Source organism: Sorex fumeus, unplaced genomic scaffold, assembly GCF_029834395.1.
Source record: "Sorex fumeus unplaced genomic scaffold, SorFum_2.1 ptg000044l, whole genome shotgun sequence".
Classification (NCBI taxonomy): Eukaryota; Metazoa; Chordata; class Mammalia; order Eulipotyphla; family Soricidae; genus Sorex; species Sorex fumeus.
The window spans coordinates 62,700,514-62,726,352 of NW_026606101.1; the positions used below are offsets into that span (position 1 = coordinate 62,700,514).

General features: G+C 38.7%; 1 protein-coding gene across 22 annotated transcripts in view; it reads left to right on the plus strand.

The window, feature by feature from the left end:
- Window positions 1–25,839, plus strand: part of DLG1 (discs large MAGUK scaffold protein 1) — a 208,010-nt gene that overhangs the window by 134,357 nt on the left and 47,814 nt on the right. For all 22 annotated transcript variants that reach the window (XM_056121163.1, XM_056121167.1, XM_056121169.1 and 19 more), the window contains 6 exons: window positions 1,013–1,137; window positions 3,732–3,901; window positions 5,297–5,433; window positions 8,071–8,215; window positions 12,583–12,703; window positions 14,849–15,005. In XM_056121163.1, the coding sequence (XP_055977138.1) occupies window positions 1,013–1,137; window positions 3,732–3,901; window positions 5,297–5,433; window positions 8,071–8,215; window positions 12,583–12,703; window positions 14,849–15,005 (855 nt within the window). The remainder of the gene's footprint in view (window positions 1–1,012; window positions 1,138–3,731; window positions 3,902–5,296; window positions 5,434–8,070; window positions 8,216–12,582; window positions 12,704–14,848; window positions 15,006–25,839) is intronic.

Consider the following 25,839-nt stretch of genomic DNA (forward strand, 5'->3'; position numbering starts at 1 on the left):
AGAGATAGCACAGTGGGTAGGGCGTTTGCCTTGCACGCGTCAGACCCGGGTTCGGTTCCCAGCATCTCATATGGTCCCCTGAGCACCGCCAGGAGTAATTCCTAAGTGCAGAGCAGAAGTAACCCCTGTGCATCGCCGGGTGTGACCCAAAACAAAATAAATGAACAAATGAAAAGTGTCTCAGTTGTACACAACACTATTGCCACCTTAACACTCCCCACACCCAGCCCTTCATTCCAGTCATCCCCCCCACCTCCCCAGGGCTCGGTTATACAGTTTGGGAAGAACTGGCATCGAAAAGTTGTCCTTGTGAACTTTGTTTAGATATGGGACTCTTCTAAAATTGTCTAGATTTTCAGTATGTAAAACAGGTAACACCAATGGCAAGTTGATTTTGCTGGAAAATGAGCTCAAAATATTAAATTCTCTTGTTGGTATTTTGGTATTAAACGTGCCTTTCAGGGTCAGGGAGTTCACTGCCAGGGCCCTGAGTTTGACCATTTGCACCCTGAAGCACACCTGAGAAGGTGCCCCTACCTTCCCCATCCCTAGCCATGCTGATGGCCAAATTAGCTAAAGGCAAGCACCACCCCTCACCTCTGAATCTTTGTAAGGCTGAAAGAACATGTTGTTTTTACCTGAGAAATAATAACAGCAGAAAACTTTGGTTTTCTTCTCTTATTAAAGACTTGCTGTATTAAACGTGCACAAAGTGCTATCTGAAAGAAATAGATATTTAATTGAAATACCTTTGCAGGGAGGTCAATAGTCTAAGGACAAATTGTGTATACTTTTGAATAAAGTCCTCAATGGTGCTCTTCTTCATTGCCTCCGAATTCCTCATAGAGAAAAGCTTTCCTCTGTTTCTTAATTTAAGAATTTTTTTATATTTTTCACACATGTTCTTTTATGCATATGTTCCCTCTGTTAGAACTATTTCTAGGTCCTATAATGAACCTGGCAATTAAACTAATTCTTACCCAGTCTTAAATTTTTCTCCCCCTATCCCCAGGGAAATTCAGGGCTTGGTTTCAGCATTGCTGGAGGTATGGACAACCCACACATTGGAGATGACACAAGTATATTCATTACCAAAATTATTGCAGGAGGAGCAGCTGCCCAAGATGGAAGACTGCGGTATGTTTGACACTTTACATTGTGATACACAGACCACTTTCATGTATTTCTCTTGAGTCAGAACCAAAGCATAACATAAATAAGAAACACTGTCATAATTGGGACTGGGGAAATAGTACAGCAAGCAGAGTGCTTGCCATGCATATAACCGACCTAGATTCTATTCCCTGCAAACCATGTATGGTCCCCTTAGCCCTCCCATCGGTGACCCCTGAATGCAGAGCCAAGAGTAAGCCCTAAGCACAGCCCCCTCCCATCATACCCCACTCCACACACACAAAAAAGTGGCACCCATAATAATATAAGACAGATGTTCCAACAACAAATTACTAATGTGATAATTGTACCCTGAGCATTGTATAACTGTTTATTTGGGAATTCAGTTTTATTTTAGTCTAACACTGAATAATACAATTGATGGATCAAATATGAACACATTTTTTAAGAGCCATAGATTTCCCTTTGTATTTTGAAGTACATTCACTAAATATTTTCACTTTTATTTTTTTCATGTGGGAAAAAATATTTTTTTCACATCAGTTTATGTAAGATGCAGGGAATCATATGAGTTACTTTGTCATATCATAAAGTTTATGCAAAATTTTAATGATATATTATCTTAGTAGATTAAAGTAACATTGGATTTGTTTAAATTTAATGTTCCATTTCAGAAAGAGTCTTTAGCATATACCATGTTGTTTCTTTAGACTGTAAATTATGACTCTTCCTTTTTTTGTTTGTTTTGGGTTTTTTTGTTTTATTTTTGTTTTGGGGCCACACTCAGTGATCCTCGGGTTACTCCTGGCTCTGCACTCAGGAATCACTCCTGGCAGTGTGAGGGACCATGTGGGATACCAGAGATAGAGTGCAGGTCAGCTGCATGCAAGGCAAGTGCCTTACCTGCAGTACTATCTCTCTGGCCCCAGTGAGACTTTTCTTATTCCCTTCTTTGCTGGGTTTTTTTTTATGTATACTAACTGTCTGAACCTTAGGACAGGATATAATATGGGCTGTTTAAAAATAGAATCTATTTTAAGTCCATTATATCTTACGTTAACAATTCAATCTCTCACAGTTAGGACTTCCTGGATATGACTCGTATATTCATATATTCTTTATATATAAATTAATAGCTTTAACATTCATATAAGTATAGATGTTTACTTCCTGATTCAGTTACTGCACATTTTTATGTGCTTCTTATGTGAGAATTATTTTATTTCAGTGAAGAACATATTTATAGTACTAATTCAAAGTAGTCTTTATATTTGGAAATGCAGTTTTTTTCTTTTGTAGGACATCAGTTAGATATAGACACACATCAGGTACTCCTTCCCTGCTCAATATAAGGTGACAGGTTTTTTGTGTGGTTTGGTCTTTTTCATTTGTTTTTGTATTTATCTTTTCTTAAATGGAGAAAATTTCATATAATACATATATAGAAGAAACCCTTAAACTAAGTGGTACAACCCTTAGCTTCAAATAATTTCGGGAAATAATTTTATTTTAAAAACCCAGTGTCCAATGCATGCAGTCTACCTGGGTTCAATTCCCAGATTTTTTTTATTATAATATCTAGATTAGAAAAAAAATCAAATGTTTGGCAGAATCTGAGTTAATTGAAGTTTTGCGACTTACTGCACTACTATTACTTTTGTGTCCTCAAAACTAGTCTGATATTCAGTTTCTTAGAATCACATTTCAGACAGTCATCTGAAAGTTTCCTTAGGAAAATTATTCAGGCTCTTTGTTCTTCAGTTTCTCCATCTTTAGAATATGAATGCAAATTGGTATCTACCTTAAAAGATTTTATATGAAATAAAGTACTAAAAGAAGTATATGACATATGGTTTGTGATACCTTACGTTTTCAAGTATCTTACCCACACATAATAAAGATACAGATTATAACTTAGTATTTTTCTATAATAATCTGTTGCACTATTTCTTTTGCTGCCCCTTGGAAATGTTTGTATTTATGATATTTAATACAATGGACTGGAGCGATAGCACAGCGGTAGGGCGTTTGCCTTGCACACAGCCAGCATGGCCAATTCGAGTTCGATTCCTCCGCCCCTCTCGGAAAGCCGGGCAAGCTACCAAGAGTATCTCGCCCGCACGGCAGAGCCTGGCAAGCTCCCCATGACGTATTCGATATGCCAGACACAGTAACAACAAAGTCTCCAATGGAGACGTTACTGGGCCCACTCGAGCAAATCGATGATCAACGGGAGGGCCTTTACTTACTTTTAATACAATGGAATTTATCATAGTTTCTTCATTTGTATTATCTCTGATAAATATTTCTCGTAACCTTAAAAGTGAAAAGGATGGGCCAGGGAGGTAGCTAGAAGGACTAGAGTGTGTGCCGCGTGTCCTGAAGGACCTGAGTCCAATAACCAGCATCATATGACACCCCCCAGCAGTGCGAGTTTGACCGAGGTGACCCCCAGCACATCACCATTAGTGACCCCAGGCCCTGGAGCCCAGTCAGTGGGTCTCCCTCTCCCTTCCCCCAGGAAATCTCTCAAAGCGTGAAGATGAAAAGGAAATTGTCACATTGAAAATTTGTTAAACTTTCAATTTTTTCCCCAGGGTAAATGACTGTATATTGCGAGTAAATGAAGTAGATGTCCGTGATGTGACACATAGCAAAGCAGTTGAGGCACTGAAAGAAGCAGGATCCATCGTCCGTTTATATGTGAAAAGGCGGAAACCAGTATCAGAAAAAATAATGGAAATAAAGCTTGTGAAGGGTCCTAAAGGTATGAGATCATTTAAACCAAGACTAAGAGATCTCTGTGGTAAATGTCACTGTGAAATTAACAAGACTGGTACACAGCAGAACTTACCTGGTCTTTACAAGGTCTCTTATCTCTACTGCTTTTTGTCTCAAATAGAATATTCTGTTTCAATATTTCACTGTCATATATAATGCTTTCATCAACTTGTGATGATTAAGTTAGGATAAAGTAAGCATCATTAGCTTTTCTGACTGATGAGGACTGCTAAGTATGATTTCTGAATTTTGGAAGCATCAATGAGATTGAGAAAAAAAATAGAAATAACTTGTTCTAATTCCACGGGAGAGATTGTATCCCAACAAAAAAAATTTAAAAGAAGAGAGAGCTCAAATTAGTCTTGGTATGCAAGCTATGGGATTTATGATTTGCTGAAATTACTTTTTAAAATTAATTTGTCTTGTATCTCTTAAATCACCTGCAGGACCAGAGAAACCGTACAGTGGGTAGGGCACTCCCTGAGTGTGGAGCCAGGAATAAGTCCTGAGCACTGCTCGTGTGGTGTCCCCAAAAAAGAACGGGGTAGAGAAAATTATGTGCAACTTTTGCTGTGACCATGGCCATGAATGAGCTCCCTTCCCAGAGCCAGTGGGGCCTTACTTTTCCACTACTCTCTTTAGGAGAGGTGAAACTTACATTTAGGCCTCAGAACTACTCTCTTGACGATTTGTCCCCTTTAAGTCCCTCAGCCTCACACGTTTTGCCAGAGCCTCACGAAGAGGCCCTGACTTCCATCCTTTTTCAACAGAGTTGTTGATAAGTCATAACTAAATAAACAAGCAAGCAAAATATTGGCAAAAGAACAAAATATTGCCAAAGCCTATTTATTCTGCCTATCACCCATAGTGTTGTTTTTCCTCATTGTTTTAATCTGTTGAAGGCATTAATAGGATGCACAGTTATGGGGACAAAGTGAAACATAATTTTACAGTGTCTCTTTAAGGTAACAGGCATGCATTTGCAAAAAGATTTTAATAAGTAATCTAGGGTTATAGAGGATAGTATGGTGGGTCAGGTGCCTGCCTTGCATGTAGCTGACAGGGATTTAATCCCCAGCACCAGACCAGGAGTCAGACCAGAGCTCTGAGTGTGGCCAAGAAAAGAAACAAGCAAAATAAAAGAAGTTACCTGAAATGAGGAGAGGAGAGACTTGTTTGTCTCTTAAATTCCTGTATTTAAAATTGGCCCCTGGTTAACGAAACAGGTAATTAAGGTATTAAGGATAAGTAAATACATGTTTTTCTTTTAATTTTTGAAAAACTAATGTGATGAGATCATTACCTTCTAATTTGGGCCACTTTTTTCTGGACCTAAGTGAACATTCATTGTGGAGATTCTAAAACCAGTGTTTCTAAACAGGTCTTGGGTTCAGCATTGCTGGAGGTGTTGGAAATCAACATATTCCTGGGGATAATAGCATCTATGTCACCAAAATAATTGAAGGAGGTGCAGCGCATAAAGATGGTAAACTTCAGATTGGAGATAAACTTTTAGCTGTAAGTCAAAGAAATCTGTTGTTTGGGAAGGAAATCATTTGATACCTTTGTTTTTCTGACAGACCATGGCATCTCTGCATAGCAAAAAAGAGAGTTAAATGAATTAAATACTAGACCTGCTTAAGTCAAAACCTGAGAAGTTTTTTGCTGTCAACTTCATTTGTCCTTCTCTCTGCCGCCATACCTCTCTTCCTTTTTTTAAATTTTCTTTCTCCTTTTATTACGTTAGAAACTTGAATATCAAGAATTCTTTACTTATAATTCTGAGATTCCTAACACATGTTTAACCTTTTTATTTTGAATACAATGGAAACTGCTAAAAATCATTACCTAAACCAAAAGCTATAACGTAAGCAGTTTTTATTCCTCTACTTTTAGTAATTTTAATCTCATGCATATGTCTCAGTATAGTTTTATTTGTTCAAGGCTATTATGTAATATTTTAGTACATTTTATTTGATTTAAAAGTGTTTAAGGCTATTGTATAATCTTTTATTACATTTTTCTCTTACTTTGATTTTATGGAGACAGTCTATTTTTGCCTAGAGCTAAAATCCTTTTGCCTTCTATATAATATCCTAATTCTTGCCAGTACCAAAAGCTAGTAGAAGAAAAGAAATGATAAAGCTCAGAGCAGAAATTAGTGAAGTAGAGGCTAGGGAGACCATAGACATGATCAGCCAGCTTGGCTCTACGACCAGCTGAGCTGGCCAAGAGAAGAATAAAGCAGATTTCTAAAAGAATGAATAAGACATAAAGGAATACTTTTTTTTTAACAAATGTCTTAACTCATTAGCTAACTTAGATGACTCTATTCAACATGGTTTGTTTTTCTTTTAATTGAATCACAGTGAGATACACAGTTACAAAATTGTTCATGATTGAGTTTCAGTCATAAGATGTCCCAATATCAGTCCCTTCACGAGTACACATTTCCCGCCACCGATGTCCCCCAGGTTCCCTTCAGCCCCTGCTCCCCCCCCCCCACCTACCTCTATGGCAGACACTTTTCTTTTCTCTCTCCCTCCGTCCTTTCTCCTCCTCCACTTCCCCCACTTTGGACTTTATGATTTGCAGTATAGATACTGAAAGGTTATCGTGTACATCCCTTTCTGTTTTCAGCACTCAGAGCTTAGTGTCTATTCAACATTTTACTGGTCTAACCAGGTCAATAAAAAGACATTTCAGATTGAAAAAGAAAAATATTTATAGATCATGCCTATTAGCCCAAGGGAATTACTGATAGAACTAATACATTTAGGAACCTTGCAGGATAGAACAGAGAGAGAGAGAGAGAGAGAGAGAGAGAACATTAATGACTCATCACACTGGGGTCAACAATTTCTTTAAATGGGTGAATTCTTTGAGCCAGGGATGTGACTCAGTGATAGATCACTTGCCTTGCATATGTAAAGCCCTGGATTTAATTCTTGGCATGGCATGGTTTCATAAGCACCACCCAAAAACCCCCAAAGACAACCAGAAGTGAAGTGGCCTCCAAAAAATGCAGTAGAGTTCATTCTGAGTTCCAACACAGAAGATCTGTAATAAACTTTGTATTAGAAATCCAGTTGTAACACATTTGATGGGGTTTAAAGTAGGAGGCAACTAATCTCATGGGGGTGGGGGGATGGAGTATATAGATACATAGAGACATGCACATTAAGACTCAACCTTTAACAAACGTTTTAGTAATCTCTTATACAAGGGCTTAATGGCTAGAGGGTGAAATACAACAATCCTCAAACACTTTCCTCTAAGGAAACTTTATTGACCCATTTTTAGTGGATTATTCATAACAAGCAGTACAAAATTAATTGTTTCGGTTCTGCTTTGGGGGAACACAGTTTGTGATTTGAGGTGAAGCATTCAAAATATGGTGGTGGGAAGGTGCAATGGTGGTGGGATTGGTGTTCGAATATTAAATGTAACAAATTATTGTGAACAACTTTCATCACGATCACGATCACGACCACCCTGTTGTTCATCGATTGCCTCGAGCAGGTGCCAGTAACGTCTTCTTCGTCCTAGCCTGAGATTTTTTTTTAAAAGTGCCATATTCAAGGCTTTTTCAGGGTTAGGAGAATGAGACCCATCATTGTTACTGGTATTTGGCATATTGGGTATACCACGGGGAGTTTGCCAGACTCTGCCATGTGGGCAGGTTATATTTGGTAGCCTGCCAGTTTGTCCAAAGTAGGAATGAGATGATAAGATGTCAGGATGATAAGCTTCCGGGAGCTGAGTGTGATAATCTCTGTGATTTATAAAGTGAACAACTTTATAAGCATAAAATAGTAAAGTAAAATTAAAAAAATAAATCCAGTTGTATGACAGAGACTTTAGCCTTGTTTTCTTAAAAAAATGTAATATGCCCACATACCTTTCTAAATACCTAAGAGTAGAAGCAGGATTCAGGCTGTAGGGATTAGAAGAAATAGGGGCTGGAATCAAGATTATGATTATTATATATTAAAAAGACTTCATAATATAGGCAACAAAAAATGACATTTTCTTTCCATATGCGTTTATAGTCCATAAATCGTTATATATTTTTCCTATCTTTTGACACTATTTTTTAACCAAATGCAGAAAACTATGAAATGACTTGAATGTCTTTTTACGATTTTCTCTTAGGTGAATAGTGTGTGTTTAGAAGAAGTTACTCATGAAGAAGCAGTAACTGCCTTAAAGAACACATCTGATTTTGTTTATTTAAAAGTGGCAAAACCTACAAGTATGTATATGAATGATGGCTACGCACCACCCGATATCACCAACTGTAAGTCTTCTTATCTATTCTTTCCTTAGGGCTAGGGACATGGATAGCTCAAGGTTAAGGGGGCCTGCCCCCATGTTCAGTTCCTGGCACTGTTTGGCCTCTGGAGCACCTGCAGATATAGCTCTGATAAGCCATGAGAACTGCCAAGTTAACCCTTTTGGTTCCCAACCCTATTGGTTCCCAACACTGTTGGACCCTAGCTCTGCAGCACTAGGCCCAAACAGTGACATCCCAGGCCAGCCTGCACCTCCAGAGACAATCCTGGAGTGGCACCAGTGAGTGTGGTCAGGATGAAAAAAACTAAGGGGCTGAAGAGTAATACAGAGGTTAATGGCACTTGCCTTGCATGTGACTGCTGCCACAGTAGTTCAGATTCCAGCACTGCACATGGTCTCCTGAGCACTGCTGGTGTGCCCCACTCCCTCTCAAATTAAGCAAATAAAAATCTAGATCTTCATAAAGGGGAAGCCCTTTCCATTAGTATCTTAATTACTGTATTTGTAATACTTATAGCATTGACTCCAGAATTTCATGTAAATAATAGTTACTGGATTAACTACTATTTGTAATAAAAAATATATTGGTAAAATATTTGGTAATTATTCAGTGGCTATTTATTAGTAATATAGCATTAGTAAATATGTATTATCAATATTAATCTAATAATATTGCCTATATCCTATTACTAGCAAATAGTATTTGCTAATAATCCAGATTCTTATTTTCTCATAATTTTGAAGTGGTTGGTGCACAGACATTTACCTTCAATATGGAATCCTTTAACAGTCAGGGTTAAAAGCGCTGCTACTGTGCGAGCCTGTGGGCAACACTTTAAGGAACACCAAGGTACTTGCCAGACTTGGGCTTCTGCAGCCTCAGCTGTGACAACCACCTGCGCAGCCAGCTCATGAAGGATTGTCAAACTCGATTTTTGTGCCACACAGTTGTGTTTTGTAGAACTTAATTGTTATAAAAATACTTATGGAATTTAATGGGGCTGGAGCCATAGCACAGCGGGTGGGGCGTTTGCCTTGCACGCGGCCGACCCGGGTTCGATTCCCAGCATCCCATATGGTCCCCTGAGCACCGCCAGGAGTGACTCCTTAGTGCAGAGGCAGGAGTAACTTACCCCCGAGCATCACTGGGTGTGAACCAAAAATAGCAAAACAAAAATAATACTTATGGAATTTAAGTTTCCCATTTGATTTTCAGCTATTTTAGTAGATGATGGCTTAATAAGCAAGTGTGTGTGTATAGAGAGGAAGGGGACAGACGAGGGTTGCTGCTGGTTGTCAGGACCCTGCTGTGTGAAGCCTTGAGCCCAGCCTCTGGCATACAAAGTGCTCTCTTCCACCCACAAGAGAGATTTTTTAATAAGTTTTATTGATCGAAAAGTTATTGTTGTTTGTAAGTTTTCCTACTTCTACTAAACTTGCTATAGGGCCCTTTCCTGACAGGGCAGGGAGCACTGGTGTAGCTCTGGGGTACCAGAGAGCAGACTTACGGCCTCAAGCACATACAAGGCTCAGATCCCATGTCTTTTGTTTGGTTGGTTGATTTTGGGTTTGGGGCTACACTGGCAATGCTCAGGGGTTACCCCTGGATCTGCACTCAGGAATTATTCCTGGCAGTGCTCAGGAGACCGTAGGGGATGCTGTAGATCGAACCCGGGTAGTGTGCAAGGCAAACGCCCTGCCCGCTGTACTATCTATCCGGCCCCTATACTCCATATCTTAAGCTACCTACCCAGCCCCAAGTTTTCCTCCCTTAAAATTGTAGATTTGAAGGAGGGTTATTTGTGGTCAATTAGTTTAACAATAACTCTGGAACAATAGCACAGCAGTAGGGTATTTGCCTTGCACGCAGCCGGCCCAGCCGAGCCGGGTTCAATTCCTCCGCCCCTCTTGGAGAGCCTGGCAAGCTACTAAGAGTATCTCGCCCTCATGGCAAAGCCTGGCAAGCTACCCATGGCATATTCAATATGCCAAACACAGTAACAACAAGTCTCACAATGTAGAAGGTACTGGGCCCACTCGAGCAACTCGATGAACAACGGGAGGACAGTGCTACAGTGCCATTTGTGGTTCTCTAAATAACAATTTCTTAAATGTCTAACTGTATTGTTATTTATCATTAAATAAACATTATAGCTTTAAATACGTATAATTCCTTCGAATAAGGTTCATTATCTATTCATTGATTCACTAGTTTACTTGTGCAGCAATTGATATGCCAGCTCTCCCAAAACCCTTGCCATATCTAATCCTTATGTTAGTCATCTAGGATCTTCCTGTTTAATCTGGCTTTGGTCACTGATAATTTTAGTGCTGATTTACCGAACAACCTGACTGACTTGTTTTTTCTTTCATTTCTTTCTGATTGTACCACCCTGCATCCATTCCAGCTCAGATATTGTTTTCAAGATAATGCTTTTTATCTTAGTATATTCACTACCATTTCTTAAAAAAATATTTTTGAAGTCATTCTACATTTCTCTGCTCATTTATCCCTATTCTAACCATTCATTCTGATTTTTAAAATCATTTGGCATTAACAACCGAGTTATAACTTGGTTGTTCCCTCACGTCTCCTCGAGTCTTTTTTGGTCTTTTTGTTGTGTTTCATTGTAATGGTCTGCCACGCTGTTCACTTCCTTGCTTATCCTCTACTTCTTTGTGCTCCTGTCCTTCATTGGCAGGATACTAACTGCAGGGCTCAGCCTGCTTCTCATCCTTCATTCCTGTTCCTTAAAAACAGAACGTGACTATAGAAAACACAAAATGGTTTGTGAGGACCATAAATCTCAGCTGGGACCATAGCCATAATCAGAAATAGATAATGCTAAAAATAAGATTCAGAGGAGTAAAAGTGGGTCTATTGCTTAACAACACAATTAGATCAGCAGAAGAACATAAAACACTTATGCAGGATTACTGGAGAGATGGTACAGCGGGTAAAACGTTTAACTTGCATTCAGCCAAACCAAGTTCGATTCCCAGCATCCCATATGGTCCCCTGAGTACCGCCAGGAATAATTTCTGGGTGCAGAGCCAGGAATAACACTTGAGTATCTCCACGTATGGCCCCCAAAATAAAAAGCAAATAAAATGCTTGAGAAATTGGGGACAGAGCAATAATACAGCTGGTAAAGCTCTTGCCTTTTGTGCGAAGAACCCAGATTCCATCCCTGGCACCCCAAGTCCCACCAGGAGTGATCCATGAGCACAGAACCAGGAGTAAGTCCTGACCCTAAAACCAAAAAATTAATTAAATGCTTATGGTTTTATATTATATATTTTCTCTCAATTTAAGTTCTGGGCTAATAGGTTATATTAAATTTCTATGATCTCTTTCCACTTTTACTTTACTCTTCGTCTGGCTTCTCATATGAGACCTTGGAAGGCTTTGGTCATTAGTCTTGGTATATAAGGACAATAAATTAAGTTCCCTTTTTTGCATTTTTGTGGGAATCTTTTTACATAGGATTTGAGTTATAAGAAATAGCAGTTTTTTATCTAATACTTCTTTGGGGCTGTCATCTCTTTGATAGGAACTGTACAAAAGTTTGGCTTTCATTGTTTATAATTAGATTCAAGCATATGTGTTTTTCAAAAATAATAATACGCAAAATAAATTTCAAGGAATAAAAGGTTCGTGTACATTATATATTTTAGTCTTTCCTATGATTATCTTTTAAATAACCTTTCTTGGATTTCATTGTGCAGATAAGTTAGTATAAAACATTTTTTAGTTCTGTTTTCTCAGAAAAAAACATTGAGCAAAATGTTTGCATTACTGATTTGAATAATTTTTTTTTTTTTAGCTTTGGGCCACAGCCAACAGTGCTCAGGACTTGCTCCTGGCTCTGTGCTCATGGATCATAGCTGGTAATGCTTGGGAGCCTCTGTAGGGTGCTGGGGATCTGACCCAGGTTGCCTGCATGGAGGTCAAGTTTTGTAGTCACAGTACTAGTGTGTGTGTGTGTGTGTGTGTGTGTGTGTGTGTGTGTGTGTGTGTATGAGTGACACTCAGCGTTGCTCAGAGGTTACTCCTGACTCTTTGCTCAGGAATTAATCCTGGTGGTGCTAGGGGACCATATGGTATACCAGGGATTAAACACCGGTCGACCACATGTAAGGCAAACATCCTACCTACTGTACTATCTCTCAGGTCCTTGAATGATTTTTTTTCTTTAATGTGGACACTTGAGCCTGTCTTGCTTTTACCTGATAAGTAAATACTTTTATAAATTCTGTCATATAAATAAATGTTTAAATGACATTAAGTTAATGTCATTTAAATTGTTTCACTAATAGTTACTATATGACTTATTTCATTTTCAAGTGTTTTTCCCTTTTCTTTTGAAGCTGCTACTCAGCACGTTGATAACCATGTTAGCCCGTCTTCCTACTTGGGCCAGACACCAGCGTCACCCACCAGGTACTCGCCTGTTTCCAAAGCAATGCTTGGCGATGATGAAATTACAAGGTAAGGAGCTGAACATGCATCCTTTTCGTACAAAGTCAGCTATTCGGGGGAGTTACTGTTAACTGTGGAAAGTGGACTTATTCCTGAGTGGGTTCTTGAGTCGTTTGTGCAAGGTTGGCAGAAAAAATTTCAGGTGCTTATGGTGTATTGGTTATTCATTTAACGGTTTAAGAACGTAGGTTTGGATCCCCCATGTTGGTGTCCAAACCTCACTGGATCCTCACAGTTCCTCTCTGGTTCCATGCTGCCTTCCATGGCCGTCCCTCACGGTCTGCTGCTGTTCTCCACTGGCTGTCTCTCAGGCCCGCTTCACCTTGGCACCGTCAGCATATGAGGGTTTAGCTGCCACCCCATCCTTACCAGCACTTGCTTTTTCTCTTGTTTTATTTTACGGCTTGATCTATGAGACATACCTTGTGATTCTGATGCATTCCTCTAGTGATTAATTCTGTTATTTTTTCATGTGCCTTTGATAATTGGGAATTAGAATATACTGTCCTATAGAAATATTGTAGCATTTTAGCAGGGTAATTTTTAATTATATATGTTGAAGCATAATAAGAAACCTAAACCATGAGTCTGTATCTAACAAGGAAATAAAACACCGCCAATATAATAAAATCTGTCTTGTACCTCTGATTCTACTCCTGTTTCTCCTACACTGTTGCAAGTTAATTGCTTTCCTGAATTTTTAATTTATTATTTCTTCTTGTTTTATGTGTTTGTGTATATGCTGTTTCCTATACAAAATGTTCTTTAGATCTTTTGATAAGAAAATATAATTTCATTAACTATCAGTGAATTGAAAAGACTAAGGAATAATAGACATTTCTGCATAATTAAAAAAACATTTTAAATTCTGAGCTCATAAATATTTAAGATTAATTTGAATTACGTAGAAGGATCAATAAGAGGAAATTTTGTGGGGGGAAGAGAATCAGTGCTCAGGGTTCACTTCTGATTCTGTGCTTCTGGTAGGCTTAGGGAACCATATGCGTTGCCAGGGATGAAACTGGGATGTAGCCTTACTGCTGTATTATCTCTCCAGCTCTAAAACAAATTTTTTAAATATTTGTCTGAGCCTGAGGATGTGGCTCGAATGGGAAAGAACATACATTGTTTATAGAAAACTTGAGGTTCAATCCCCAATATGTACATGATCACCCAGCACTGCCAGATTTTGGGTAGAATAGGGAACAGTTTATTAACATTTTGTTACCAATAGCTTTCAATAGTATTTTATTAAAATAGGATTACATTTTAAAAACATTTACCCAGTAAGCTCATTTTCACCTACAATAATGTTAATGTATTTTATATTTAAAATAATCTTGGACTTTTGTGGTTTTACCAGAAGGTGTGAAATGGTTTCACACAGCTGTATCTACCTGCAGCAACTATGAAATACATTATTAGTAGCAAAATATATTTTGATTTCAGAGAATATAATGGAGCTCTTCAAAAAAGGGGCTTCTTAAAATGGAGGAAGAGCAGAGAGAAGATTTAAAGATATTTCATATGAGAAGTATGGAGCTGGCTTGTCCAGTGCTGGTTTGGCAGCCCTACTTCATGGTGTCCTTATGACTGTCATATGTACAAACCAGTGTAGGATTTTACTGTTCATTCTTTTTTGTGAGCGTTATTTTGGTTGAGAAGGGAACAAAAATGGATTGTATATAAGGATAAAATGAGCTTTGTCCCATTAGGGTCTGGCTCTCAGTGGTGATTAGGGGGTGATGGCAGTCAAGTTTCCCTTCACTTCTCAACTTCCACAGTCCTGCCCTAATTTCACCCTAGCAAAGGTTCATCATAATTTATCCCTTTGGGAACAGAAAGGGGCCTATCTTTTAAGGCTAAGGATACCTGCTTTTTTACAATACCTAAGAAGTAGTGACTGCCGCATAGATGATAAAGTACATAAGACCTCAGGGTTTCATTAGTAGATATATTTCATTAAAGTGATAATTGCATTGTGTGTAATGTTGAATAGACAGTCACTTTTTAAATTTTACATTATTTACTGCATTTTGGGTGTTTTGTTTGTTTCTTTTTATAGTTTGGTATTATACGTTATGCTTAAGGAATTCTCTCAAGTTCTGTGTAAAAATTTTAAAGTATCTTTTTTTGTTTGTTAAAAAATTTTAGGGAACCTAGAAAAGTTGTTCTCCATCGTGGCTCAACAGGCCTAGGTTTCAACATTGTAGGAGGCGAAGATGGAGAAGGAATATTTATTTCCTTTATCTTGGCTGGAGGACCTGCTGATCTTAGTGGTGAACTCAGAAAAGGAGATCGGATTATATCGGTAGGCTTTGTTAAACAAATACTTTAACTATGATTTATTATTAAGTTTGATTTTTCATATCCTAAAGTTATGGATAATATGGTTATTTTCATGCCATTGAGAATTTAGCTATAGTGTTATCACAAGTGTTGGTATGTATATATTTTCTTTTCACAGTGTAGCATCTTTAAGGGGTCATTGCTTTTAAATGTTCTGAAGCAAATACGTATTTTCTTTCTTTTTTTTTTTTTTTTTTTTTGCTTTTTCGGTTATATCCAGCTATGCTCAGGGATTCCTCCTGGCTCTGCATTTAAGAATTATTCCTGATGGTATTTGGGGTATGGGTATGAACATATGGGATACTGGGGATCGAACCCAGGTCAGCTGCGTGCAAGGCAAACGCCCTCTGTACTATTGCTATTGTATACTAGTATATATTATATATATATATATATATATACACATATATATATATATTGTATATACTAGTACTATTACTCTGGCCCCACAAATACTTATTTTCTATTTGTAATTTATTCTGTTGTTTGCTTGATCTATCATTTAAAAGACTTTTTTTTATTATTATTGGTATTCTGTTTTTAATCACCAGAGGCTGCAGAGTGTTAGTGTGTAATTTATTGTTTTGTGGTTCCAAGGATTGGACCCCAGACAGTGTGGCTCACTTAAAAAAATTAGACTCATGAAAGAACTAAGAATTCAGAATGAACTAGGTAATCTTCTTCCAGATAATAACTGGCCTTCGTAGCCACTCAGACACGGTCCTTCCTTGGTAGAGTGATGGGAGGAAGAGAAAGAATAGACCATAATAGGGGAAAGTAATGAAAAACATTGTGAAACATTAGGGGAAAAGTGAGAAAATTTCTCTGTTGACTATTTGGGGTGCATCCTCTCACGATAACAAATGCTTTCAGTAATTATGTACCATCTTGCTGAATGTGGAAGAAACAGAGTCTAGAGTCTGGCCCCCCGGGCACTACAGCCTTGGCCACTAACACTGACCTGCTGTCCGGGGGATGGAATAGCCTTGGTAGTTGGCCCCCACTTGGGAAGCCAAAATGGAACAAAATTACAATGTCATCTTCCTTTCATGTTGTACTCTTGTGACCTTTTGCTTTACTTCAGCCTGTGTCCCAGACCCCACAATACAGTACAAATATTTTAAATTTAAAATATACTTTGGGGGCTTGCTAAGCTCGTATAGGGGTTGAAATGCTTGCCTTGTACCAGCTGTCTCTAGTTCATCCCCTAGGCAGTGTCAGGTATGGCCCAAAAGCCAAAAAGTAAATAAATGCCTGTTGCTTCATCCATGTACCCTTTGTATTAGTCTTATTTTCTTTTTTGTACACCTCTTTAACCAGAGCAATTTCTTGGAGGTTTATCTGTGGAAAAATTTTTTAACTACTGTCTTTATTTCAGCCTCCTTTCTGATGAGTGATTTCACTGGTTTAAAAAAACATGCTTGGGGCTGGAGCAATAGCACAGCGGGTAGGGCGTTTGCCTTGCACGCAGCCAACATGGCCGACACAGGTTCGATTCCCAGCATCCCATATGGTCCCCCGAGCACCGCCAGGAGCAATTCCTGAGTGCATGAGCCAGGAGTAACCCCTGAGCATCGCTGGGTGTGACCCAAAAAGCAAAAAAAAAAAAAAACATGCTTGTTGAAAAGTAATACCAAATGTGGAAAAAATCCATTTATATTAATATGTAGCACTTTCCTCCCGTTGTTCATCGATTTGCTTGAGCGGGCACCAGTAACGCCTCCATTGTGAGACTTCTTGTTACTGTTTTTGGCATATTGAATACGCCACGGGGAGCTTGACAGGCTCTCCAAGAGGGACAGAGGAATCGAACCCGGGTCGGTCGCATGTAAGGCGAACACCCTACCCGCTGTGCTATCGCTCCAGCCCAATTAATCTGTACATTAACTTAATTTTCCAATTAAAGTGCAGAAATTTGGGAAAGGATTTACAGCTTAGTAGTGAAGCATAATTGAGGTCCTGGATATAATCCCACACACACACAAACACACACACACCTCAAAAATATGTAGAAGTTTTTAACTTAATTCAGAAGAACAAAAATCTGGTGTTTTTGTGGTATTTTGTTTTTGTTTTTGTTTTTGTTTGCTTTTTGGGTCACACCCAGCCGATGCTCAGGGGTTACTCCTGGCTGTGCACTGATGAGTCACTCCTGGCAGTGCTTGGGGGACCATATGGGATGCTAGGAATCGAATCCGGGTCGGCCGCGTGCAAGGCAAACGCCCTACCAGCTGTGCTATTACTCCAGCCCCTGTTTTTATTATTTAGGGTGTAAGAAATCACTGAAAGAGCTGGAGCACATGCTTTGCATGCAAGAAGTCCCAGCTTCTGGTAACTGCATGCTTCCCCCCCAGCCTCAAGCAGTGTGTCATCACTGGGCTAAGCATTGCAGGAATAGTCCGAAGATTCTCAAACACCATTGAGGAAACCCTACAAAGTAAAATTTAATATATGATGTTTATTATTTTTGTTTGTTTGGGGACCACACCCAGCTGTGCTCAGGGATCACTCCTGGTGGATTCGGGGAACCAAATGGGATGCTGGGGATCGAGCCCATGTGCCATGTGCAGAGCAAGTGCCCTATTGATGATGCAGTCACTCCAGATCGTAATACTGGTTATTTAAATATAAATAAGAGTTTAAAAAATGGTAGTACACTTTATAAATGTAAAAAAGAATGATACAACTGTATTCATAGAGACAAAATCAACCTCAACACAAATATTATGACTGATAAATTCGTTATGATAAATTGCATGAAGGCAGTCTTACAGAGAGAAGGGTGCATATTTTGCATACGTGGGTCCTGGATTCAATCCCTAAGCATCCTGCAGGGAACCCTTGCGGTCCGAAACACTGCCAGGGTGCCTTCGGTTGTCCCTGGCAAAATAGGACCTGAGCATTTCACATACTTGAACCCTGGAACTGAACTGTCCAGCCTGATAGATTAGATATTGCCCGGAGTGGTCTCTATACCCCTGACAGTGGGAAACTCCACTGTCCTAGCCATGAAGCTGTCCAGTTTGTGTGCATCTCTGGGAAAGAATTCTTGAGAAACATGAAGCCAAGTAATCTTAATAGCTTTTCTTGGGCAAGTAGAAGTATAGGATTTCCTATTTTAGTTCCGTGCCAGTGCATAAGGTGTCAGACCAGAACAGAGAGTAGATCAGGGTCCTCAAGCTAATGGAAATAGGTGACTCCTCAATGCTTCCTGGTCTGGGACAAATGGAGCAGATGTTTTCTCCCACCCTGGAATAATGGGACAGTAGTATGTGGAATGTCCCATAAACCTGGGAGAAGTTCCTTGAACTAACCATGACTGTGGATAATGCCAAACTCTTTGAGGAGAAAAAGAGAGAGCTTGACATCTCACTGGAGCAGGAATAGGAGTTCTGTCTAACCAATCTAGAGAACAGTGTGAGGTGCTGCAGGGACTAGACTGGAGTCCAGAATGTTATATAATAGGAAGACATCAAAGGAAGAACAGATGGAAAGAATTAGTACAGTGGCATAGAACATTTTCCTTGCATGCTGCCAACCTGGATTCAACCCCCAGCATCACACAAGATTCCCTGAGCACTGCCAGATGTGACCCAAAAACAAGAGACAGAGATGAGAGAGATCTGTCTGGACAATATTCCACAGCCTAAATGTGACATGGAATTAACCTGGACAGCTGTCAGTGACCATGAAGAGTAGCAGCCATGTTTCACTCCCTGGAAGGTAAAACTGGAAGGGGCCTTCTCACAAAGATTCTCCTGGGCACCAAAAAGTGCTTGGGAAGGACAGATAGATGGATACAAAGAAAGAGAGTGGAAGGGTTTCTCAGAAAAAGATAAAGATGAAGAAGGACTCTATTAGCCTCATGTCCCGGTACAGTGTGAAGATCAGAAAATTAACAGCCACCAGTAGAGCCAGATGCCATAGACCATCAGTACAGCCTGAGGAGAGAGAGGAACAGCCATTCCGTCTTACTTCCGAGCTGCTGTTCTTCCCGGCTGGCTTGTCACAGATAGGTTGCCAGCAGATCCGCCTGTCTTCAGGTGCTTGCCATGGAGGAGCTGCAGACAACATTGTACCAGCTCAAAACCTGTTTTCAGCGCACATCAGTATGTCTCTGTGGGCTGGCTGCTGGCAGCGGCTGCAGCAGAGTAATCATTTTGTATTCCCCCAACAATAGAAAACACCATCATGGCAACAGCTCTCCTGGCTGCAGCCCCTTAGCTGGTACCAGGACCGGAGCTGCCTGTATGGCCGTATCCCGCCCTATGCTCTTTCTCTTATCCACTTGGTTCTGCCCTGTGGAAATGAGTGCTCGTGGACTCAAACAATTGGATCATATATATGTGGTGAACTCATTGGGGGTCTAAATTAAATTATCTCTTCCCTCCGTCCTCACTTCCTGCTTATCAGATCACCACTCCCAAAGATAAATCAGTATGCATGTATCTAATAATTCTTTTAGAACACGTGAAGCCAAGTTGACAGTAAAGCAGCAAATTTGTCATTACAACTGAGGATTTAGGCACCCTTTTCTGTGTAATAGAGTAGTAAAAAAAAATTCTTTTCTGATTTTTTTTTCATCACTTCTCTCAAGAATGTTGTTTCTTCTCATTATTTGCTAAAAGTTGACTTGAGTCATAAAACGGAACTTGACCAAAAAATAATAAAAGGAAAAAGTTTTAGTGAATTTGGATTAGACAAAGATTTGGTAAATAAAACCCTGGCTAAATCACTTTTATGGTGAAAGGAAAGTCTTTTTAATAAATGATGTTAATACATACGAATCTCTGTCATAAAAACACTTCAGCAAGAATGTTCATGGCAATTAATGCCACAGATCTGAAAGTTACTGAAATGCCCATCAACATTAAAATAACTAATTAGTGTTGGTTACATGTGCAGTATGATGCCGTAGCTCTGTCACTGTAGCACTGTCCTCCCGTTGTTCATTGATCTGCTCGAGCGGGCCCAGTAACGTCTCCATTTTGAGACTTGTTGTTACTGTGTTTGGCATATTGAATACCTCATGGGTAGCTTGCCAGACTTTGCTCTGTGGGCAAGATACTCTCGGTGGCTTGCCGGGCTCTCCGAGAGGGGCGAAGGAATTGAACCCGGCTCGACAAACGCCGTACCACTATGCTATCGCTCCAGCCCGCAGTATGATGCTACTCAGCAATAAAAAAACTAGCAGGCTGCTGAAACTCAAAGCACCATAAATGATGGGCTGGAGAGAGAGCTCAACAAACCAAGTGCATGCTCTGAATGCAGAAGCTCCGTTTCAGCCCTATAATGTTGAGCAAATCATAAACATAACAAATACATGGTATAGTTCCAGTTATATGATAATGACTGGGCAACACTGATTTGTATTTAAAGAAGTCAAATGTAATTGCTGGAGATCAGAAAGACTGTAAAGAGACTAAATGAAAATGCTGGGTTAATAGCACCCAAAAGGAGAGAGAGAACAAAAGGGAATGCCCTGTCACAGAGGCAGGGTGGGATAGGGGGTGGGAGGGATACTGGTATCAGTGGTGGTGGAGAACAGGCACTGGTGGAGGGATGGGTATTTGATCATTGTATAACTAAAACCCAAGCAAAAAAATTGTAAGTCTACAGCTGTACCTCATGGTGTTTCACTAATAAAAAATTTTAAAAAAAAGAAAAGAAAAAGAAAAAAAGAAAATGCTGGATTGGTTGAAAAGGCATATCTTGTTTGGACTATGGTTTTATAGGTGTATATATGTAAATATGCCTCCAATGAACTGTTCAAATTTGTACAGTTTATTGCTGATAAATTATACGATAATTTAAATTTTTGCATAAGTTTTACAAGGGTAAATTAGTGCCATGGCAAGGAATGAATTTTTTCAAATAAATGTTGGATGAATTGGCTAGTTATTTAGGGAAATAAAATTAGCTTAGAGCCTTACTTCACGCCTTGTATCAAAATAAATTTTCAGTTCACTTGGAGTTAAGTGTGAAAAACTGAAAGCAAAAATAGATGTATTTAAATTGTTCATGTGGAGATCACTTTATGTGGGTCACTGTCTTATTGCTAGAGTGTTAGGTTGACCAGTGCAAACTGGTTACTCATAAATTTTCTACTTTTAGTTTCCCATGTCTGAGCACCCTTTTAATCACCTTAAAATTTAAGGTTTACTATCGCCTTAAGATTTAAAACCAAAAAATAAAGATTCAATAAAACCTTAAATCTCAACTCAGTTAGATGTAGCCCTTTATTTGGTGATGGGCATCAGCCTGAAAAATGTATGACTTACTAAGCATCCCACAGAAAATACCCTGAAGCAGTAGGGGACACCTTAAAAGCCAAAAGAGAAGGTATCCAAAGCTTCACAGGATTCAAATAAAATATCCTGGAACAGACTTAAACACGTAAAGGTAAAATTTAGCTATTTTCAGTCTTTAATTTTTGTATTAGGATCACCTCAAGGAGCTGTTAAAAGACAGATTCGTAGTCCCAAGTTGTGATGCAGTATGACTTGATTAGAATTTGAATGATGAAATCCTGAGCTGAGGATATGATTCAAGTATTCAAGCTCCTGTCTTCATGTGTAAACCCTGGGTTCAGCCCCAGTAACTGCATGCCTGAGCCTGTCACCTCTGAGTAAGTCCCTGATGCCACTCTACCACCGCTAGAGGAACTCCCAGGTATCTTCCTCTGTCACCACCTGCTTCCCCTCCCTGAAGAAAAAGGAAAAGAAAATTTGTTTCTCTGATAAATTTCCATGAGATAGTGATGCTACTCCTAAAGCAAATTTGTAAACCACTAGACATCTTGATAACCGATGTTTTTAATGATAACTCGCAGTACTGAGTATACAGACAAATTTAGGGGAGAAACAAGGAATAAATAATAGATTTTTATTAAGCTTGTTCTATAAAATATTAAATGTTTTTATTTAAATATGAAACATTCCCTTTGGCTTAATTTTGTTGGAGAAAGGTCTATTACATTTGCACAGCACCATACTTTTTTTTGTATTATAAATGAAGTATTGTTACTTCCAAAGATTCAGAGCATAATGGAGAACATAGTTTATATGCACTGAAAATTTAAAATCGTGAATCAAATGTAACTCAAAAGACTGCAGCAAAAACTCTGTCTTCCATAAAAGCATGAGAAAGGCATCCAGTCTTACCAGAATAAATACTGTAAGCGCTCTGAATACTGATGAAGACAAATGAAGTCATTGTAAAAGTGTCTATTACTTATTTAAAAAAAAAAAAAAACTTGCTTCTCCAAAGGAATTGGTTTGTGAAAAATTTAACTTGTTTAAGCCTCATTTCTACAGCTCCACATTGCCTTGAAATACACCCCACATGCACATAAAACCCAGTAGCTTGCAGCAGCAATAGAAGTAGCAGAGGTAGAACTTTCCATCTCTTTTCCAGAGAACTATTATAATTTAATCTGTGTTAGGGTCCTTGAACACCTTGTATGTATTTGACTCAGAGCTCTGCCCGTGCAAACACCTCCCTGAGGGTAATTGTTAAAAGAATTACAGCTGCATTATGGTTGCCTGAAACAGTGAAACACAGATGGATGCAAACAGACAAATTAGTTAGCTGCAGTCGTTTTCAGCACCCAGTTAGCACCCAGTTCAGAAATTTTCTGCTGGTTTGTGAAAACATTACTTTCAGTGAAAAACGTTTAACTTAGAGTTTTTATTTTATGTAAATATAAAAACTAATATACAAGATACTATTATGTTTTTTATTTTTTCAGAGCCAGTATAATATTAAAATCTTAAAAGTAGAGGCTGACAAATGAGATCTCCATAGGTTCTTAGAAAAACTCTGACATATTTTTTTAGAATCTGGGATATCCAGAGCTGTGTGTTGCTCATGAAAGATTGCATATCAGCCTTTAACAGGAAAGAAGAATGAATCAGTAGTCAAAACTTCCCACTCTGGAAAAAACCCAAAACCAAATGGCGTCACTGATGCAGTGTACCAAACACTGAAGTGAGAATCGGCACTGATCACTCGGTCTCCCAAAAATATGAGAGATGTTATAATTGCTTCCTAAGTCATTCTGTTTAGGCAGTGTTATCAAACCAGGCAGTATCACAGGAGAACGATAAACCAATATGCCTCATGAATATTGATAGAACATCCTCAACTAAATATAAACTTGAATATAACAGCTTAGTGTACACACTAACCAAGTGGAATTTACCCAGCAAATGCATGGTTCGTTCAGCTTTGGAAAAGCAAAGTATAGCACCTTATTAATAAGTGACATATAAATAAATGAAAAATAAGTGACATAAACCACATGACCATTTCAGTAGACAGTGAGGAAAGCAGAACTTTTTTAAAAATCCGTGCCTTTCACCCAAAACTACTGAACAAATTAGTAATAAAAGAGCACATCCACTGCTTGAAAAGGGGTTTAACTATGAAAAATGAAAGATGACTTTTTACTAAATGCTGAAACGCCTGTAGCACAAGAATGTCTCTTTTTTTTTTTTTTTTTTTTTTTGCGTCCAGCAATGCACAGGGGTTATTTCTGGCCCATACACTCAGGAATTACTCCTGGCAGTGCTTGGGGGACCATATGGGATGCTGGGAATCAAACCTGGGTCGGCTGCGTGCAGCTGCTTGTAAGGCAAATGCCCTAATCGCTGTGCTATCACTCCAGCCCAGGAATGTCTCCATTTTTGCCACACTTCTCTATTTAGGATCATACTTGGTTTTTCGACCAGCACAATTCAGAGGAAAAAAACTATAAAGGCTTCCAGACTAAGAAGGCTTAGGAATTTTCCTTCTTTGCAGACCATCTAGTTCCCATTTATTTAAGATGAACAAATAACAAATCCACGAGTCAGAAAGCAAACTAAGGCAGGGAATGGCAGATCACATGCCTTGCCATGTGTGAAGCCCTGGGTTTGGCCCCAGCACTAGAGGAAAAAAAGAGAGATTAGTAGTTGCCACATAGTGAGGAATCTTTTGGGGGTGATGAAAATATTTTGGAATTAGATCATAATGATGGTTTATCATTGTGAATATATCTCCATTTTTTTTAAGGATGGACATAAAAACACAAAAAGTGACCCTCAGGCTTTTTGCACAAATACAAATATATCTCTCAGTCCAAGGATTTCTTCTAAAATACCTTTATGTTACTTCCAATAACAAGTTCAGTAATATTCAGCAAAGTTTATTTTTATCTCTAGTCTCACTAACATTTCTCATTTTGAATCTTGTATGTGTTGTCACAAGATCCTTTTTGTAGCCAAGAATTTGGTGCTCAGGAATAATGTATTAAAAATTATACCTACCTCTATAATAACCTATGAGCTATGAGTGTTTATCTTCCTTTACATATCTTCCTTAATTTGTTCTTCTGGGAATCAGGAGAATTTTTCTTTAGGCTCAAAATAGAACTATAAATTGTATTGAGTTTTAATCACATGTAGGTGAAGATAATCACTAATAAGTATATCATGTTACATTTGCCTAAATTAAAGTTTTGGGATTTGGTTTTCATTAGAGAATTATGTGCATATTTTAAGTTAGTTACATAATGATATCCCTTATAGATAATTTGAAGCATCACATCTTTATATGGTGAAAGTGTTCTTATGTAAATTTTATGATCCCAAGAATTCTGGGCTCATAGTCAAATTTTCCAAAATTGGTATGTGATTTTAACAGGTTTTAGATTAGATGTCGACAAAACCAACTTTTAAATAAAAATTGCATGATGGTTCTTCTTCCTTGCCAAAAATATTCAGTGAAGGTCCCAAATATATTCTGTTCATCGCTGGTTCTTACTGGGGAAGGGGAAAAAAATAAAACCTTGAATATTTAAACTTTATTACATCCAAGTGCAATATTGCCTGCTGCCAATGAATGTCCAAGTAAGTTTGTCTCAGAATGGAAATCTTAATTCCCTAAGGTATTATACCTCTGTGTGTGTGCGCACACACACATGCGTGCATATGTAGAGTGAGAGAGAGAGTCTGCCTGGTCTGGCAATCTTTCAGAGCAAGTTTCCGAAGTCCTTCTGGAGTGAAGATAGGCCCTTTATTTCAAATAATATTGCCTTATTCATGTAATAATACTGGCTCTTTAAATGTCCCTACTATTTGGAGCCAGAGAGATAGTACAGGGAGTAAGATTTTGGCTTGCATCTGGCCAACCCCAAATACCACCCCTACTACGCACACAAGGACACACACACATACAAAAAAAGAAAATGTCAGCCCTTGAAATCCAAGCTGGTTATTTTTCAGGCACCAGGATTTACAGTACTATTTTAAAAGGGTTTCATGCATACAGTGTCCTCTAACACCACACCCTCTCCTGAAGTGTCCCCTGAGTGTTCTGTACTCACACATACCCCCATACCCTCTGCCATGGTAATCTCAGTTCTATAGTGTAGTTCTCAGATTCTGTTGCCTTTGGCCATTTGTTATTCCCTTCTGTGTTCCTTTATATCCCACATGTAAGAGAGATCATTCTATATCTGTCCCTCTCCTTCTGACTACACTCAGCATGACACTCTAACATGATACTAATTGCACTCATCCACATAGAAGCAAATTGTGTGACTTCATCTTTTCTTGTAGCCAAGTAGTATTCCACTGTGTGTCTGTACCATAGTTTCTTTATCTAGTCATCTGTTCTTGGATGCTTGAGTTGTTAACAGATTTTGGCTCTTGTGATGGTGCTTTAATGAACATAGAACACAAATGCCTTTTCCAAATAGTTTTTCAGGTTCTTAGAATAGATGCCAGAAAAGAAGTAGAATTGCAGATCATATG